The 19,968-nt window shown below is 43.2% G+C and overlaps 1 protein-coding gene across 2 annotated transcripts in view; it reads right to left on the bottom strand.

Annotated features, from left to right (window-relative positions):
- Positions 1-19,968, bottom strand: part of TRIO (trio Rho guanine nucleotide exchange factor) — a 340,281-nt gene that overhangs the window by 205,267 nt on the left and 115,046 nt on the right. For both annotated transcript variants that reach the window (XM_057708158.1, XM_057708157.1), the window contains exons 2-3: positions 17,339-17,413; positions 6,183-6,297 (exon numbers count right to left, since the gene is read on the bottom strand). In XM_057708158.1, the coding sequence (XP_057564141.1) occupies positions 6,183-6,297; positions 17,339-17,413 (190 nt within the window). The remainder of the gene's footprint in view (positions 1-6,182; positions 6,298-17,338; positions 17,414-19,968) is intronic.

Raw genomic sequence — 19,968 nt, forward strand, 5'->3', positions numbered from 1 at the left:
TGGTATGTGTACACAATGGAATATTACTCAGCCATAAAAACAAAGGAATATTGACATTTGCAGCAATATTGATGGACCTAGAGAATATCATACCAAGTCACAGACAAATATTATATGATATCATTTATATGTGGAATATAAGTGAATAATACAAATAAATAATAATAACACAAATAATACAAATAAAACAAACACAGTTTTACTGTATAGCACAGGGAAATACACTCAGTATCTTGTTATAACCTATAATGGAAAATAATCTGAAAAAATATATATGTGAATAATTTTGCTGTACACCTGAAACTAACACAAATGTTGTAAATCAACTATACTTCAAAAACTCTAAGAAAATGTTTAAAAATGAAGCGAGCCCATGGTAGACACACACACACAGAAAATCCATAGTCTCACCTAAATTTAAGTGTTCTCCTGCACGAGCTTACTCCCTTACCTTCTCCCTTCCCCCCCACTCCCACACACACCATTCTTTTCCTTATCTTGATTCATAGCATCACAGTAACTGACACTCCAAGTTCCTATGACAGTTTCATCAGTACAAGAAGCACGTTGCAAAAACTTTCCAAAATAGTCTGTGGGGATAGAACCTGAGTAGATGGCAGCTAGGAACGTGTCCTGAAACGGTCCTAGGAATACGGTCCTGAAAGCCCTAAGGAGAAAACAGACTGATCCGACAGCCCAGCTTATTACTCCAGTGTGGAAAGCTATGAGGAGTGATCTCATTAACTTCTGTATGAATACGACGTTAAAAAGACGGAACACTTGTCTCAACACTCCTCATCCTATCACTTCTCCTGTCTCAAGTAGGTCCTGGGCCACGACCCGGGGGGTGTCTCAGGCCTCCTTCACAAACCCTTAGAGGCAGCTTGGGCACTCCTAGAAATGTTCCCCACATCTCCCAAGTCACTGAAATGAAGCATTCTGGACTTCCTCGGGCTCTAACGGAGTTTGCTATCCTGCGAGAGTCCATTCGGTAGAAACTTCTGGGCTCCACAGGTCCGCGCGACTAGACCTGCCTGAGCAGGAAGATGTCGGACGTCTGCTGCCCAGCTGGGACCTTCTGCTCCAGACTCTCGTATCGCTGCCGTACACCAAAGCCAGGAGGCTGTGAGCAACAGGTTCTGTGGTTGTATTAGCTGCTGTTTGGTGCCTGCGCTTTAGGCACTGGTCTTACCCCATCAAGGTAAATTCTCTGGCAGCCTGTCTTTCTCCTCGCACAGCCCTGTGCAGTGTATACAGAAAACTACAAAGCCCCCTCCACTTGACAGGGGCTTAGAAGGAATCCTGAATAACTCCAGGCTTAATGACAGGAACAAGTTGGAGAGAAACACAAGCAAAAGGTGCCCTGAGCTTGTACCGTTTACAGAAGGATCAGCTAGTCACCTGTCTCCACCATCCAACTGTTCCCACTGGTGACTTCCAAGTAAGGCAAACGGCACACCAACTGGGCTGGGAGTGCACATCCTTCCCACCCATCTGTCTTTATCAAGTTAAAAGCCAGGCATTATTAAGAAAGCAGTGCTTTGCAAACACTCCCAAAGCCACTTTTATTTCTGAGCATCTAATGAACAAGCACGGCTGCTACAGAAGGGCTCCATGCCGTGCCTCTTCCTTCAAGACACTGCTCAGTGGAAAGTGTGACCTACTAACCAGGTATTATAACAGTTTTACTTAAGAGCCTCATTTCAGCTGTGAGAGTTTTTTAAATGTAGGTGAAACTAAGGTCCTTTTTCAAAGCAGGTCTCTCACAAAGAGAAACTCTCCTTTCCTTAGTTTCTAGATGAAAGAGGTACCTTTTCACATGAATGTTCGTGAAAGAACTCAGAATTTCATATTATTTCACTGGTAACAAAAGAGCCGTTTAATCATTTAGCTGCTATAAATCATTCTAAAGAAGGCAAAACGTTCTAGAACATAACTAGTATAATTCAAGTAATAAGAACAATAAACACCTAGAGATGTACCAAGACTGATGTGATTTTCATTTGTGTGCAGGAATCCCAATTACACCAGCAAGATGTTCTGCTGTGACTTTTCTCCTGCACATTTAATGAAAAGCTTCCTTGCAAATTAATCATATGAAAATCAGTCTATTACTCTAGTTGTTTTGTTTTGTTTTGTTTTTAAGGAAGGGAGAGGGGATGGGAAGGTGGTCTAAATAACAATACTCGAAACTAGTCACCGCCGCTCGGATTGCGTTATGTTTAACTCTGAGGGCCACGTTCTAAGAGGCAAAGAAAATCAGGAGGCCACGCAGAGAAAAACAGACAACATGATCCGGCTCTAGGACACATGGCAGAAAAGGAAAACCGCCGAAGGAAAGCTGAAGACCAAAAATGAAAGATGGACGTTACTGAACTACTTCTGAGGCAGCTACTGTGAGTCATACACGGCACTGGGCACGTACGCAATCAATCGTACTTAATACAATGATCCGAGATGTACAGATTACTATCACATCTCCTAGATCAGAAAACCCATAAAATTAAGTAACCAGGTCAGCTCAGCTGCCTCTGCCCTCCGTGGTTTCCCAGATGGCACACTTCTCCACATCCGGGAACGTGTAGCCCTGTGACCGTCTGGCCGAGGGGCAGCCAGAGGCTTCCTTCACATCACAGAAACACGGGGACAGAGAAAGGACTCCCAAAAGACCACCCCCCACCCCCTAACTGCCCAGGAGTGTATCACTCTGAAACTGTCACAACAAGTTATCAGACTCAGAAATGAAGAACAAGCAAACCCACAAGTCCCACGCAATTCACACACCATTAACCTTCTCATGATGGTCTCTGATCCCATCATTTGGCTAACACCAAAGACTGCTCCCACCTCTGCAGGCTCCCTGGAGGCAGCGAGGCTCTCTGTTAGTTACTGTAGGACCTGGGTGGACCCAGAGAGGACTTTTTCTGTTGCCACTTCTATTTGGATCACTGTGAAATCTTCCTTCATGAGCACTTGGCAAACGCATCATTTACATACATATTAATCCCCTCTCTCTTATTTGCTTGTTAACCAAGAACAAGAAAATGGCATTTTCTGTCACTTGGAATTGTAAATACAAAAGCGAATCCAGGTTATGAAATAAACTGACTGTGCTTCAGTGGTTAGAGGGTCACTCTACACACTGAAAAATTTATGAGAGAAACGAGGGTGTTTGGGATTTGTTACATTTTCTGGGGAAAGTAGACAAGATTGGCAGAATCTGATAATCAATGGAGCCAGATGATGGACATATGAGTGTTTGCTTCTCTTTAGTTTTGTTTATGCTCACAATTCCCAGGACAAAGTCTTCTGTTTTGTTTTTTTTTTTAAAGTGGGTCAGCCAGATGACCCAAAATACACCTGAATCAATTTTTTCATAATATCAATGAAAGGAAAAGTAATTTTTCTATATTTATAATCAATACAGATTTCAATACCGGAAAGCAAGTTGCCAAAGTTATATACAGAATTTCAGCTATGTCAATGTTTTTTTTTTTTTTTTTTCGGGGAGGGGGGGGGTACACCAAGTTCAATCATCTGTTTTTATACACATATCCCCATATTCCCTCCCTCTCTCGACTCCCCCCCCACCCTCCCTCGAGTCCCCCCCCACCCTCCCCATCCCAGTCCTCTAAGGCATCTTCCATCCTCGAGTTGAACACCCTTTGTTATACAACAACTTCCCACTGGCTATCTGTTTTACAGTTGGTAGTATATATATGTCTGTGCTACTCTCTCGCTTCGTCTCAGCTTCCCCTTCACCCCCCGCTCCCCCCCCCAAACCTCGAGTTCTCCAGTCCATTCTCTGCATCTGCATCCTTGTTCTTGTCACTGAGTTCATCAGTACCATTTTTAGATTCCATATATATGAGTTAGCATACAATATTTGTCTTTCTCTTTCTGACTTACTTCACTCTGTATGACAGACTCTAGGTCTATCCACCTCATGACATATAGCTCCATCTCATCCCTTTTTATAGCTGAGTAATATTCCATTGTATATATATGCCACATCTTCTTTATCCATTCATTTGTTGATGGGCATTTCGGTTGCTTCCATGTCCTGGCTATTGTAAAGAGTGCTGCAATAAACATATGGTACATGTTTCTTTTGGGATTATGGTTTTCTTTGGGTATATGCCCAGGAGTGGGATTACTGGATCATATGGTAGTTCTATTTGTAGTTTTTTAAGGAACCTCCAAATTGTTTTCCATAGTGGCTGTACCAACTTACAGTCCCACCAACAGTGCAGGAGAGTGCCCTTTTCTCCACACCCTCTCCAACATTTGTTGTTTCCAGATTTTGTGATGATGGCCATTCTGATCGGTGTGAGGTGATACCTCATTGTGGCTTTGACTTGCATTTCTCTGATGATGAGCGATGATGAGCATCTTTTCATGTGTTTGTTGGCCATCCGTATGCCTTCTTTGGAGAAATGTCTATTTAGGTCTTCCACCCATTTGTGGATTGGGTTATTTGCTTTTTTGGTATTAAGCTGCATGAGCTGCCTGTATATGTTGGAGGTTAATTCTTTGTCCGTTGTTTCGTTGGCAACTATTTTTTCCCATTCTGAGGGTCGCCTTCTTGTCTTCTTTATGGTTTCTTTTGCTGTGCAAAAGCTTTTAAGTTTTTTAAAAGATCACCTTCACGAATTCAACTTGTTCTTCATTAAACTATACGACAAGCATTATTTTGGGTGGCAGAGGGTTGTTTGTTTACGTTGTCCTCTGTGTCTCTCTAGTTCTCCTTCATCATTAGCACAGCACATGGCACATAACAAGAGCTCAGTAAACGGTGGATAAAAACTATATTGTTATTTATAAGAGACAGTGAGTAGTAAATAACTTCTAAAACTCTTTCCAACTCTATGATTTCAACAGTTCAACATGCCGAGAAAATACCGGAATAAGAGGAAAGGGAAAACTTATCCGCGTATTTAAGCAGAGGCCCATTAATGTGCTACTGATGATACTGCCCCACAAAGGACACCCTACAGAAAAACCGAAGAACTCCCTGTGCAGCTCAGACCACGGACACCAAGGCGGACCCCCCTCAGCCACAGTGAGGACGGGTTACCAGAGGACAGCATTGTTTCCCTGGCTGGGGTCAACCAAAGAGGTCGGGCGAGTCAGAAGCCGTGTGCGGGGCGGGGGTCTGTCACCTCAGCCTTCAGCCTCCAGTTACACTGCTGCTGACCACCTTTCATTATTTTCTTACATAACACGTTCCTTATGGCACTATCTAGTCTATATTATGACCGAGTGTCCTTTGACACACGCTCGTTTAGTGTCTAGGAAACCCCTCTTCAAACATGCCCTCCTGGAGCACATCGCTCTCTGGAGTGAGGATTACCTTCTCCTCACTGGGGGCGCCCTGCCACCCACCCCCGGCACACAGCCATCTCTTATCCCAGGCGCAGCTGTATCCTTGGGTTATATCAGAGTAGTATTCTAGTCCCCCAAAAACAATCTGAACAATTAAATGGAGATATTAATGTGGGCAGGGGGAAACTTCCTCCACCAGTTGTCAGCTCGCTCTGTAAGTAAAACGTCAGTAACACGTTTCTAGAGCAGCAGCAGAGATGCTGGATTCCTCAAGTACACACACCGGCCAGTCCCTGTTAACTGCTCCTCATTTCAGGGCTCTCCGGAAAACAAAGCCTTGCCCACGCCTGGTGTTCCTCGGTGTCTACACCCCCGGCTGTCACTAGTGGGTTCCCCAACTCGATGTCTTGGCATATTTGCTGGTAGGGATCTTGAATGCCCTGCAAAGTTCATGCCACAAACCAACCGAATACTTCTCAGGAACTGAAGCGCAGCGGGAGAGAGAAAGGAGAGAGAACGGTACCCCCAGAGACTGCGCTCCATCCCCAAGTTCTGACCCACTGGGACTCAGGGTCAGGATCACCTCTGCTGTAGTTCTGCCTCAGGCACCACTTCCAAACGTCCCAGCCCAGAGAGCATCCCATCCCCACCATCACCCTCGAGGCTCTTCACTCAGAACTCGGCCCCCCTCCGCTCCATACCCGGGAGGGTCACGAAATGGAAATAAGGGGAAAGACCGTGATTTTCACGTGACCGCACTCTGCTTGGAATCCAGGCTCCCGTGGGCTGTTTCCCAAGGAGGGTGTGCAGCGCTCCGCCTCGGAGACAGCGACCAGCCACAAGCCCGCGGGACTCACCTGGGGATGCAGGCCAGGTAGGAGATGAGCCTCCGGAGGTCCTCCTGCCGTATCCTGTCATGGTTGCTGCGGGCCGGGAAGGTGAGGATGGGACCCCCGCGCTTATCTCTGCCACCTGGAAACAAACATGAGGGACAGGCTCAGATGGGACAACAGGAAACAGGGGTCTGTGGGCCGCCGGAAGCCCAGCACCATGACCTGCCCGCTCACGCGAAGCGGTGTCCCTCCCGGCCCAGAAGGACCCTGAGAAAGCCAGAGCTGCTGGCGGCAGTGCCACCCCTCCCAGGACGCTGGAGACAAAGCTGCGTTTTGCACGTCACGTGGAAGGTATCACAGGAAGCCTTGGCTCTTTCTTCCAATGTGTTTGTTTCCTCCTTTCTTCAGTTTCATGTTTGGAGAGGAAAAAAAAGGTTTCATGTATATGTACTTCCTTCGCCTTAAACCTCACCTCCTCATGCCCTCTCTCTCCCTTTCTCTGTCTCTCTCTCTCTCTGTGTCTGTCTGTCTGTCTCTCTCTCTGTCTCTCAGTCTGTGTCTCTCTCCCCTCCCCACCGTGCCCTCTCCCTCCCTCCCCAGGACTCCAAGCTCTCTCTTTGCTACCAACCAAACTGGGCTTTAACTCTCGAAAGGGAAAACACAGGAAGGTTCTTCAGACTCTGTGCTGATGACTACTTTCTGTAACCTGGGATCCAGGGCACCTTCCCGGGTCAAGGACAGTACCTAACCCCCGTGGTCAAGCTTCCCCACTCTCTGACAGAAAGCCACACACACAAAAGAAAAACGAGAGAGGGGGGCTGACAAGCAAGAATTTTAAAGCACAACTAAATCAGCTTAAGAACTTTAGAAAAATTGCGTTTCACACTGAGCACAAATCTCACGTGACTGGCCTTTGCCAGGAAGGCAGAAGCCCTTCTCGTGAACACGTACGCAATCCTCAGGAAGGCTGCTGGTACCACTGGACGTTTCTGGTGAAATTGCTATATTTATTTTATCACTTCTATCAGGGTTTTCAAAAAAGAACACAGAGAAAGAAAATTTTGTTTTTCCGAGTGTATCCTTCATTTAATTTTACAGGTCTGGTCGTCTCTTTCCAGAAGTACAGCAATAAGATCTCAAAATTCAAGCCACAACGTGAAACAATTATTTTCTCACCTTAATTATTTACCTTGTCAGCAGAGGCAAATGAAAAAGCAAGCAAGCAAGCAAACAAACAATAGAAAACCAGATTCTTTACTTTCAGAATGCTGAAAACATATTCAGCAGAGGATGTTGATATTTTAAGAACACATTTTACCAACATGGGTCTTTTCAATGTCCTAGGATGACTAACACTTCCTCTGAACAGCAACGGAACTTAAAGCTGATTCTGAACACTTAAACTGACCCACATGAACTGGTAAGTTACTCAGTCCAGGAAAGTGTGAAATTATTAATAAATCCAGAAACTCAGGTATTAAATGGGAACACCAGGAAATCACAGCTGACACATGCTAGGTATGGCCTGAGTGCTTTACACACGTGTTCTGATCCGCTTGTCACAATGATCCTGTGAGGAGGTTTCCTCACGCCAGTTTTATCACGAAAGATCCTGAGTCTTGAAGAACTTAAACAAAGACAAAGCGACCATGCCAGCATGTCACAGCTGGGCCCTGATAAGAACATGTATAATTTTTCAAACTAGTGGCTTTAGTTCTTTCTAAATAATAAAAATATCAGGACAACTAAATGACGAGCTCCTAGGCCTTTTTTATGAATGAAAGGTACTATTAAAAGTGAGAAGCAGTACTGTTATAATGATAGAATATCATGATGAAGTAACCTCCTAAAATACCAGACAGCATTTTTAGGGAAATATCAGTGGCTCTAGTTTTTTGGAATACTTCTTGTCCCCAAGATAAGACAGGTAACAACTGCAGTATTTTTTATTTCCCAACATCTTTCATTCTTCTCAAAAGAGATCAATCTCCTTGATCAAAAATGTTATACATCAACACATATTACAGAAACTTGAACTTTAAAAAATACAGTATGATATTTGTATTAAAACATCCACCCCACTTTTGGTAAAAAGTACAGCATCTCACATTTTTCTTGACCACCATTCGGGATATTTTAAATGCAACACAATGTGTGGTTCATTAAGAGACTAAATGCCTGAGACCCCTCCTCAACTGTCCTCCCTCTGGGGTCATCGTATGTCACAATGCGAGCTCCAGCATGGCTATGAAAAGTAGAATCCAAAATCTGCCCATCAAAGACAGTCATGGGGGAGTCAACGGGTGTGCATGTTGTACGCGGCCACTCTGTTCACTCCGGGAGTGAGGATGGGCTGCAGGTGTGCACAAGTGCTGGCTGTCCCTGGGACTGCTCCACTGAAAACTAGACGTGACCCCGAGCTGGTGGTGCTGATGAGAAGCCCCTGGGACCTGGCGGCACTCTCACTCACCAAACAGGCCCTCGTTCGTGTCCTATAAAAGCTTATCTAAACCTGAACTTGAATTTTAGAAAGGGGAAAAAATCATTTTGTCTTTTTTCCTTTCCCAGAAGAATTTCAGAAAACTCACCGTGATAATTTTAGAGCTTCATCAAAAATCACTTATGACGTAAAAATGGCATATTCTCCATTAAATAATTTAATCATTTGTTTTCACTTGCAAACCTCCCTGCAGGGGGCTGCATCTTCCAACCTGTGGTGTGTCACAGTCAGTGACAGGCAGGTGCCAACCACCCATCTGAGGACGCCTCCCAATGGGGTTTAAAAAAAAAAATCTTAGACCCAATGAAATGTATGACTATTAGTTCAGAGGTACACAGTCTCTGAACCTCAAGGAGCTTAAAAATCAGCTGCACAGATGTTTGTTTATATATTATATTCCACAAGATTTAACTCCGTTGTCAAGGTATCAGAAGGTACACAAATGAAAACACTGACCGGTTATGAAGTTCACAGTTCTTGTTCCTGAACTAATGAAAACAATGATGCTGCAGCTCATAAAAGCTTCACCTACTGGAAATACTCCTCTGTGTCCGATGTCAACCCCCGCCTCCAGCCCCAGCCCCAGCCTCACGGTGAGGCCGGAGGGACCGATGTCAGTCCCACCTTACAGATGGCAAACTCAGTACCTCAGTTCCTACAATGAAAAGAAAAGGGCAGGAAATCCATTTCCTGTACCCTCCAACCTCACAGGATATCTACACAGGAGAGGGTTTTACAGCCCTGAACCTCTAGGTTCTGGAACCAAAAACCAACCGCTCATTAAGAATTATCTGCATATCCAAATGCTGGGTTAGTCAAAAAAAAAAAAAAGACAAAAAAGTGAAGCTTTTTGTTCATGATGACACCGTTTTATTTTCAGTTCTCATAAAAACGGCATCATCTCTACCATTCCTCCCCCGCTACTACATTTTACTTCTGTAAGGCACCTATCACCTTCTAGTAAACGACACACATCACACATTCTTTTTGTCTGTCTGTCTGTCTCCCCAAGGAAGCACCAGGAGGCAGGCATCTATGGTCATTCACTGACATCTTATACCCTCTCAGTGCCTAATAAAAGGCTGGCACATAGGATGTTCTCTCTCTCTCTCTCTCTATATATATATATATATTCACTGAATGAACAGATTCTTCTTTTATATTCCAAACAAAGTTAATTAAAAATACCTACTATCAGGTATTGGGAAGTTGAAAATGGCAATGCCTGATGCCTGTATTTCCTATAGAAATACAGATGCTAAATGAACTGAGGTTTCTTTTTTTTTTAATTTTATTTTATTTTTTATTTTTGCCTGCGTTGGTTCTTCATTGCTGTAGGTGGGCTTTCTCTACTTGTAGCAAATGGGGCCTACTCTTCGTTGCAGTGCACGGGCTTCTATGGTCGTGGAGCATGGGCTCTAGAGCGCAGGCTCCAGAGCTGTGGCTCAAGGGCTTAGTTGCTCCGAGGCATGTAGGATCTTCCCAGACCAGGGATCAAATCCATGTCCCCTGCACTGTCAGGCGGATTCTTAACCACTGCACCACCAGGGAAGTTCCACGTTTCTTTTAAAATTAGAAGAAGGCTGGAAAAGGTCCTACATAATTGCTATAAATGTCTGTGTGACACTTCCTTTCCTAAACCCAGAGATACTCATTCATTTCCCTCTTATGAAAGGTAACTTCAGGGGACTTGGTCTCTTGAGCAGTGCAGCCCAGAATGACCACAGAAGTGGCTAGATTCAGTCACCCCTTTTCCTTAAATGAATTAATAAAAACTCACCTTTTACCCAAGTAGAATAAAATTCTTTTTTCTCTTTTTTTTAGTTGAAGTATAGTGATTTGCAATGCTGAGAATAAACTTCTTTTGTAAGAAAGGCATTCTTCGCAAAGCATACGTAAATTTCAATGACCCAGCTGTATTTTTCTCTGCATGGCCCTCATCTGAATTTGTGGTTTAGAACACCTTTGAAAATGATTCTTTACTCCCCCTTGAGGAACAATCACTCACTATCCATGAAAAGCAAACTTTTCCAAACGAAAGCTCTGAGAAAATATGGTTTGTGAAAGAGAAATTACAGCCACTATCAAGTCTGCTACCAACCAACAAAACTCTGTTAGAAGAGTGTCCACTGGGTCCCTGCTCGAAGCCAACAGCAGGCCAGCCCTGACCTTCCCACGCTCACCACCCGTACCTTGTCGCTACCTAGTCCTGGGAATCAGAAACTCACTGACAGACTGTCTCGGATGAAGACTCTAACGGGACCCTGTACAGCGTGTGGAAGGTCTCCACAGGTACCCGGCCTTCCACTCAGTCACTACAGCTTCAGACTGTGCTAGATGCTAACCAGGATATACAAAATGGGTGGGAGGTCCCCCTTCCCTTCCCAAGAAACGTGGAGTCTTCTGCAATACTGAAACAAGAACGAGGGTCAGTGGTCACAAAACAGCAAACCTCTGGGCAATCAGATCCTATATTTCTATCAATCCCCTGACTTAGAAAGGTCAATGTTCACCTTTCCTGAAAAAAGGTATTCTAAAGGACGAACTCAAATGCTCATCAATAGACAGCTGACTGAATAAACTATGGTGTATAACAGAGCAGAGTGACATGTAACTGTGAAAGGAATGGCGAGTCTGTCCTGCTATACACTGCTCTCTAGAATACTGTTTAAGAGCAAAGAAGCTAAGCAGAGAAAACGATGCAAAATACCTTACTGCTTGGTCTGGGAGTGGGAGATGAGAATAGATGGATGGATAGAGGGATACTTCCAAAAGTATAAGAAATAAACAAAAAACTAAAGAAAACAAAAGCAAAAAAGGTTACCTATTGGGGAGGGAAGGTACAGGGTGGAGAAGGCAAGGAGAAAAACTAGATTTCTTTGAGCACACCTTATCTTTAACTTCTTTTAGTTTTTAACCCTCAAAGAATGTACACATTTTATTTAATACTGAAGGAAGATTAGGTGGTTTTTTTAAAAACTTAAAAATGTAAAATAAAATAAGACAAATGATCCCGAGTTTCAGGTTGGAAGGAACATGCTCCATGTGGAGAGGAACTATTTTTTGTGACTTTAAAACACTGTAATAAGGCTGTACATTCTTAGTGGCATATGCTCTTAGGCCAACAAAACAACAGAAGTATTCAATTACATTTGGTAGTCATACTGTGGTGATAACATCAGTATTACAATGGAAATAAGTAATTATGTTGATGAGGACAGCCACTAAGATTTTAGGAATAAGGAAAAGAAAAAGAGATGCAAATATAAAATCAAAGAAAAATAAAATACCCGTAATTCCATATTTGAACTGGAAATTTTAGTATGAAGCCATTAAGGATATTTTCTCATTTAGAAAATGTATATATATATACAGATTTCCTAAATGTGTCCACTGAAGAGGCTCAGAAACAGTAACCCACCTAGAACAGTGAGCTTCCCCAGCACCCTGCACCATTCCCCATGCAAAAGAATCAGGTGCTTTAGAGAAATGGCTGATTGCAGACATGGACCAGGAAACAGACAAGATGGGGCCTGAAACATCTTGTCACATCAGCAAAGCAGACGCTGTATTACTGTGGTACTTGGATTCAGGAGCCAATCTCAAGAGGCTCCCACTGGCCAAAGGATGAGAAATTTTTAACTTCACAGGAGAAAAAGAAATGTACAATTGGGGACTTCCCTGAGGGTCCAGCGGTTATTAGGACTCGGTACTTTCACTGCCATGGCCTGGGTTTGATCCTGGTCAGGGAACTAAGATCCCACAAGCTGTGCGACACGGCCAGAAAGAAAAAAAAAAGAAAAAAAAGAAATGCACAATTGAAACACATCAAATAGATTTAAAATCACAAGCTCAAAATGATACTTAAAAAAAAAAACATTTTTTTTTATTAGTCTGAAATGACTAACGATCATTTTTCATTGGTCTAAAAACTAATAAAGGACCAGCATCAATCATTTATCCTCCTTTCCTGTATGAACTATGTTCTCAGGGAAACCAAGAAGCTGATGGAACATTTCTCTTTATGGAATATCCAAGTTGATAAATGAAGAAAAGAAGGATATAATTAGAATATTACCATTTTGGAACCCTAAGAAAATATTAGATCTAAGCAATAAATATCATAACATCATAAAAGAGAGACAACCAGACTCTCCCAATAAAACTCCCAGTAGAACTACTCAACATTACCCACTAAAATTTTTTGCCTGTTGCCCTGCAAAATCTAAGCTAAGTCTAATCAAGCGTCAAGATCCAGCTCCTAGTTCACAGGAAACACAGGCCAAGGGGAATGTGTGAAATGACCACCCAGGGATGCAACCAGCAGAATTAGGGAAATCTGCAGGAAAACACTGTTTCCTCACTTAATACACATAAAGGAGTAAGACAAAAAGAATGAGGAGGAGGAAGAACCTGAAGATTCAAAGATACATCAGACACATCAACCAACTGCAATGTACATTCTGTGAAAACAAATTCTGAGAAAAACAGGAAAATATGAATATTGATTAGCTTTTTATATTGAAGAATTATTATCCATTTTTATGTCTATTAATGGTATATTGAGGTTTTTTTAAAGCTCTTCAAGGAATACAGATGAAACAAGATTCCTGAGGTAACCCATGGATTTATGGAAACTCACTATTCTAGTCTCTCTCCTTTAGGATGCTGAAATGTCCCATGATAAAAAGGTAAAGGAGGGACGTCCCTGGTGGCACAGTGCTTAAGAATCCGCCTGGCAATGCAGGGGACAGGGGTTCCATCTCTGGTCTGGGAAGATCCCACATGCCACAGAACAACTAAGCCTATGCGTCACAACTACTGAGCCTGTGCTCTAGAGCCTTCCAGCCACAACTATTGAAGCCCCCGCGCCTAGAGCCCATGCTCCACAACAAGAGAAGCCACGGCAATGAGAAGCCCACGCACTGCAACAAAGAACAGCCCTGGCTCACCACAACTAGAGAAAGCCCACACGCAGCAACAAAGACCCAATGTAGCCAAAAATTAATTAATTAATTAATTTTAAAAAAAGTTGGGGGAGAAAAGTGTTCTTAATTCTGGTGGTTGCCTGTGAGTTCTTTTAAGGCCTAAAGCCTAGTGGCATAGGAACCACGTGTAGTGGTTGACATTATATGCATAATCTAAACACACACAAGACATTAAATATGTAATAGGCTAAATATGTATACTATAAATATACCTATGTTTTATACATATAACATTAAATATAAACTACAGGACACTTCTGTTACTGTCCTTCCTTCTGACTTCATGCATGAAGTTAGATACATCATCTCACCTCATTTAACTCCCTCTCGGAATGGAGGACAGTACTTTGCTATCTTACTTCAGTGCAATGAGGACTACTTTTCAGGGTACCCGGAGATGAGACTGGGGATCAGAAATATTCAAGTGCAAAACGTCCATGCTTGTTTCTTACAGATCCTGAGCTAACAGCTAGCTCACAGAATCGCCAATCCTTTGGCCTGCTTGCTCAAAGCCCTGGCTATTCCACTTAGATTTAATTTACTAAAAGCCACTCACATGGAGAGCTTTTACAGAGTTACCATAATAAACACCCCTGATATTTTTTTAAATGGGGTCACAGCAAAAAAAAGCAGATTAGCAGTTGCCAGAGCTGAGTGGTGGAGGAATCGAGGACTGGGTATGGGGCTCTCTGGGGACTGATCAAAGCGTTCTGGGATCAACACAAGTCAGGGGGATGGTTCCAAAACCTGTGAATCCACTAAAATCTACCAGACTGTACACTTCTAAAAAGTGGATTTATGGTATGTGAATTCTATCTCAAGAAAAAACAGGATCAGAGGTAAAAAAATGTTTCAAAAATTTAGTCTTTCATTGAAAATTTTCAAAAACAATTTACCACATAAGTAACAAGTTTGGTTTTAATTTAATGATTTTTCTTCCTTTTCCCTTTCTAAGCAAGATAACAGCAAGCCTAAGGCCATCAGCAAGGACCTCGTACTACTTGAACTGGCCAATTCTGGTCACAAGTTAGGAAGTACTACAAAACTGTGGTGGCCCCTCTACCACCATTTTGCTAACAGCTGGTAGAAGTCCTATCATCTCTAAAACAGTTCTGGACTGATGTGTTGCAATGCAAAACTTCCCTCCCCACTAAAGACACCCAACTTTAAATTAACCCTGCAGAATTTCAGGTTTTAGTAAAGATTCATGATAAACTCAAAGATTGATTTTATTTCTTTGACTAGCTGAAAGAGAAATAGTTTAGTTTTGACAGTAGCTTAGAAACGCCCTCTATTAACATATTCTGTATTAAATGCTTAAGAGTGAATACATACATATACACATTGCTATATTTAAAACAGATAACCAACAAGGACTTACTGTACCACACAGGGAACGATGCTCACTACTCTGTAATAACCTAAATGGGAAAAGAATTTGAAAAAGAACAGATACATGTATGTGTATAACTGACTCACTTTGCTGTACACCTGAAACCAACACAATGTTAATCAGCTATGCTCCCATATAAAATTTTTAAAAATGTTTTAAAGAGTGAATACAAATAAAAATCATTACTCTTAACCTTCTACTGTTCTTTACCTGCCCATCTCCACAAGCATAACCAGAGAAGGAAGTGGAGTGGCAAGAGGTTTAGGAACAAAAGAAGGGACAGAAGGAGCAGGTACCCTCATCACAGAGCCAAACTTGGAAATAAAACACTGATGAATGTGCAGGATCAGCTGTCTTTAAGCTTTTCTTACTGAAGCCTCTAATATTTATAAGTAGTCTTTTCATTAGTATATTAACTTTAAAATCCACCTGTAAACTAGTCAGGAGTTCATGAAACTGGCATGAGTCCATATTATGCAGTTTGTCAGTAAATGATTAGAAAAAAGCAAACGCTAATTTGAAAACAGTGTATTAGAAGCCAGGAGGGCTTTTTTTCCCCTTTCATTTTTAATTTTTTACCATGTTTTTCCAACAATCTAAAGCACTTTCTTCTTTTCATGAACTTCCTCTTCTATTAACCTCTCAAAGTCATTTTGAATTAGATTTACCTCAGCAACATCATCGGTGTTTACCAGGAGCCAAGAAACACTACTGGACACAAAGCAAGATAAGATTAGCAAAAACACCACAGGAAGCTGCATCCTAAATATATACCCGTCCCACAAGCTTGAAGGACACACAGAACCTATAAAAGCAGCTAGCAGTGTTACAAATTTAAAATAAAATGTGTTCAAGAGGAGACATCAGATCAGCATAGTATGCCTGTTTGAGAAAGATAAAAAATTTATCAAGGGAAACAAATCCAGGAAGGCTATCTAAAAGCACCTGGCAGTCTACAGATTTACTTCCTGCCACAACACAGCATAAAACTCCTGCAAACCTTTGTTTTGTAACAAGTAAACTGGTGCTAAAAAGGTATAATACCCAATGGCTGTTCTGTTCATGTAGAAGGGAGCCCCCAAAGAGACAGTCAAAAAAGCCCAAAAGCTGACCCTCTCTGTGCAGAGGAGAGGGCAGGTGAGTGCCCCAGAGCCTGGGAGACTGGTCCAGAGTCTGTTCCCACACTGCAGGAGGGCCAGAGACCAGGATCTACAGTTAAGTGGAGGACCAGCTGGCAGAGAACACCGGGGCTTTCAAGGTCCATGACATGGGTTCTAGGAATTCCAGGACCAGAGCACCAGAAAGAGAGGCAAGGAATCCAGGACACATTTACATACGGTCTCATTCCCACCACTTCTGCTGAGATGATGGACATACACCCTGAGAAAACCATAATTCAAAAAGACACGGGTACCCCAATGTTCACTGCAGCACTATTTACAATAGCCAGGACATGGAAACAACCTAAATGTCCATCAACAGATGAATGGATGAAGAAGATGTGATACACATATACAATGGAATATTACTCAGCCATAAAAAGGAATGAAACTGGGTCATTTGTAGAGATGTGGATGGACCTAGAGAGTGTCATACAGAGTGAGGTAAGTCAGAAAGAGAAAAACAATTATCATATGTTAACACATATATGTGGAATCTAGGGAAATCGTACAGATGAACCTATTTGCAGCGTAGGAATAGAAACACAGATGTAGAGAATGGACGTGTGGACAAGGTGGGAAGGGGAGGGTGGGATGAACTGGGAAATTAAGACTGACATATATACACTACCATGTGTAAAAACGGATAGTAGTGGGAACCTGCTGCACGGCAGGGAGCTCAACTCAGTGCTCTGTGATGACTTAGATGGGTGGGATGGGGGAGTGGGGGGAGTGTCCAAGTGGGAGGGGATATATGTATACATATAGCTGATTAACTTCATTATACAGCAGAAACTAACACAACATTGTAAAGCAATTATACTCCAACAACAAAAAATCTGTTCTTTTACTTAACTGAGTGGGGCAAAACAGCCAAATGTTTGTTGAATGACAGACACAACATATTTTAATCACCGATGCTATCTGACCTATGATGTGCCTGCCAGCTAGAAGAAGACGCTTTGGGCACTAGTTTCTCAAGACAACGCTACAAGAATAAAGCAGTGAAAAATCCATCGAAATGCCAATGCTTTTATGTTGGTGACAGGTGAGCTAGTTTATAGTTGAGTATTTCAGATTCTGACATTGTTACCAAAGCACTCGGAAGGAACAGAGCAGATTAGAAAGTTAGACTTTACCTGAAAGGTATGCAACTTTTTCCTTTAAAATTGGCAAAACATCCATAGCTTTCATGTCATCGTTTTTTCGAAACCCTGCAATATACAAGGAGAAAATAAAATTACTGGGTTGCTTGAGTGTCATTTAACTTCTTAACCACCCTATCTCAATGCCAGCATAGCTGCTTTCTTCACACGCATTAAATCAACTTTAGAAATATCCTCATTTGAAAATATTTGAATTCTATGAAGGAAAGCCTCTGCTCACAGGATTACCTTCTATATCTTTTTTTTTTTTTTTAGATTTTTTTTTGGGGGGGGGGGGTACACCAGGTTCAATCATCTGTTTTTATACACATAACCCCGTATTCCCTCCCTTCCTTGACTCCCCCCCTCCTCGAGTCCCCCCCACCCTCCCCGCCCCAGTCCTCTAAGGCATCTTCCATCCTTGAGTTGGGCTCCCTTTGTTATACAACAACTTCCCACTGACTATTTTACAGTTGGTAGTATATATATGTCTGTGCTACTCTCTCGCTTCGTCTCAGTTTCCCCTTCACCCCCCGCCCCCTCCCATACCTCGAGTTCTCCAGTCCATTCTCTGTATCTGCATCTACCTTCTATTTCAATGCAGAAGACCCAGCCCCAGAGGCTCCCATGCCAAGCAGGCTCTCAGTCATTCCTAGTTTTAAATAAAGATTTGGTCCCCAAAAGACAAGTTATGAAATCAATCCAGATTGTTTTAAAAATCTTCACTTTAACTCCATAGGTTAACATAAACACTGGCAAATAAAGCAGCTAAGTTGTTTTTTAAAAACTGCTAGATTCATGGCACGCTAAAACCTCTAGGGGGCGCTCAGAGCCTCAGCCTATCTCCAAATCCAGTTAAAAATAAACTGTGTCAGGGAGGAGAGCGGGGATTATAAACAGCTGGGGCCTGGCCACAGCTCCCTCTTGGCTCTGTCCTGCCCGGCGTTCTGGGCCATGCCCCCTGGAGGAATGTCACTGGCTAACGTGGTAAGATGGCCTTGTGACACCCGCTTCACAGGGTGGCCCCGGTCCCTCTTCTCAATTCAAACCAACTCTCCCCACGCCCCCAATATGGTAGAAGGCCAAGTGTAAACACTGTGGAGAAGAAGCACACAGCAGGCACTTCAGGCCAAGCCAACATCCATCTCAGCAAAAGGAACTCTGGTGGCCCAACCACGACCCACCCAGCTCTCCAGGGCAAATGTCCACATGGGAGTCTGGGGTCAGAAATGCTCATCCTGGTAAGAAGGCCTCGAGATTTTTCTCTTGGAGTTTCTAAAGGGGTAATCCAGGTTCAGGACATTGGCCATACTCATCAACTTCAGTAACTATCATTCATGGCAGAGCAATCTCTAGAAAGAATTAAAGACCGCTGCCCCATCCCTATTTTCCTGTTTGTTTTCGCCAAAATAGTACAAGGAAAGGATCCAAAATGTGAACTTGGTAATAAATAACCAATATAAGGTGTAGGCCTGGAATCAGCAGCAAAAAAAGAGCTCTCAGTCAGTGACTGGCGCTTCCACTTCTCACGCGCTTGAGCAGTTCCTGTGGACCAGCCCTGCCACAGATTAAACCTATAAAAATTGACTGTCTCAAGGCACAGGAGAGTGACCAAAAGCAGGGAGAGACACTAGGAAAAAAGAAGTGACTTTACAAGGGCTTTCAGCCTGAGGGCAGGACCCAGCCTAAGCCACCTGGAGCTGCTAAAACAAGTCAGGACACAGCTCAGGGCGACCTCAGCAGCTGTAATCAAGAGGAGAAACCGCGGAAAGAGGAAGAGGAGCCCCAAACTCTTATGTATAAACTTGGCCCAAACCTCCGGCTGTCCCCTGAGCTTGCATGTTCAGGGCAAGCTCCAAGCAGCCTCAGCTCCAAGCTAAGGACAAGGACCTGACCCAAGGCTGGAGTGGCTGCCCACTGCACGGTGCAGCCTGCTGAAACAAGCACGCTGACGGCAACAAAACCAGCACCTTTTGAAGGAATCCAACAGAATCTAGTCTCTACAATGTGCCATTCACAGAAACAAAGAATGAGTAGATTAAAAACAATCCTGTCCATAGAATACCTACACATGTACGAAGGACCCAGTTTAACGATGTAACCATGACAATGACGGTCACCAAAGACTTCGGTGCAAAGACTGCGGCAAACACATCCTGATGAGGACCCTGAGGTCCAGACTTAGCGGCACTACCCGGCTGGTTGTGAAAGGGCTCGACCCAGAACCCAGGCCTTCAGATCACTGGGCCTTTCCAACACAGCATGCCTTGCGCTGGCAGCCCACCAAGCTTTTAAAACAGTGGCTATTTATAAAAGACAAAACAAGAGCCAAGGTTCTGCAATTCCATCCTGAAGCTTCCTTCAAAACTCCTGAATGGATGCAATGTCGTCTCAGCAATTCATTGCCCGTCATTGGGTAATTCACTGACTGTGTCTACAAAGACTGATGACATCCCAGTTCCAACTGAGATGGACGTGGATGGCAGCGGGGCAAATGCCAAGAGGAATCAGGCAGCCCAGCGGCCTTCGCGGAGACAAGCTCATAAATACCTAGAGAGCAAGGCACAGGATGGAAAGTTCCGTAAGCAGCACGAAGGGGCCCAGGCAATGAGGAGGCAGATCAA

This window comes from Hippopotamus amphibius, chromosome 15 (assembly GCF_030028045.1).
Source record: "Hippopotamus amphibius kiboko isolate mHipAmp2 chromosome 15, mHipAmp2.hap2, whole genome shotgun sequence".
Lineage (NCBI taxonomy): Eukaryota > Metazoa > Chordata > Mammalia > Artiodactyla > Hippopotamidae > Hippopotamus > Hippopotamus amphibius.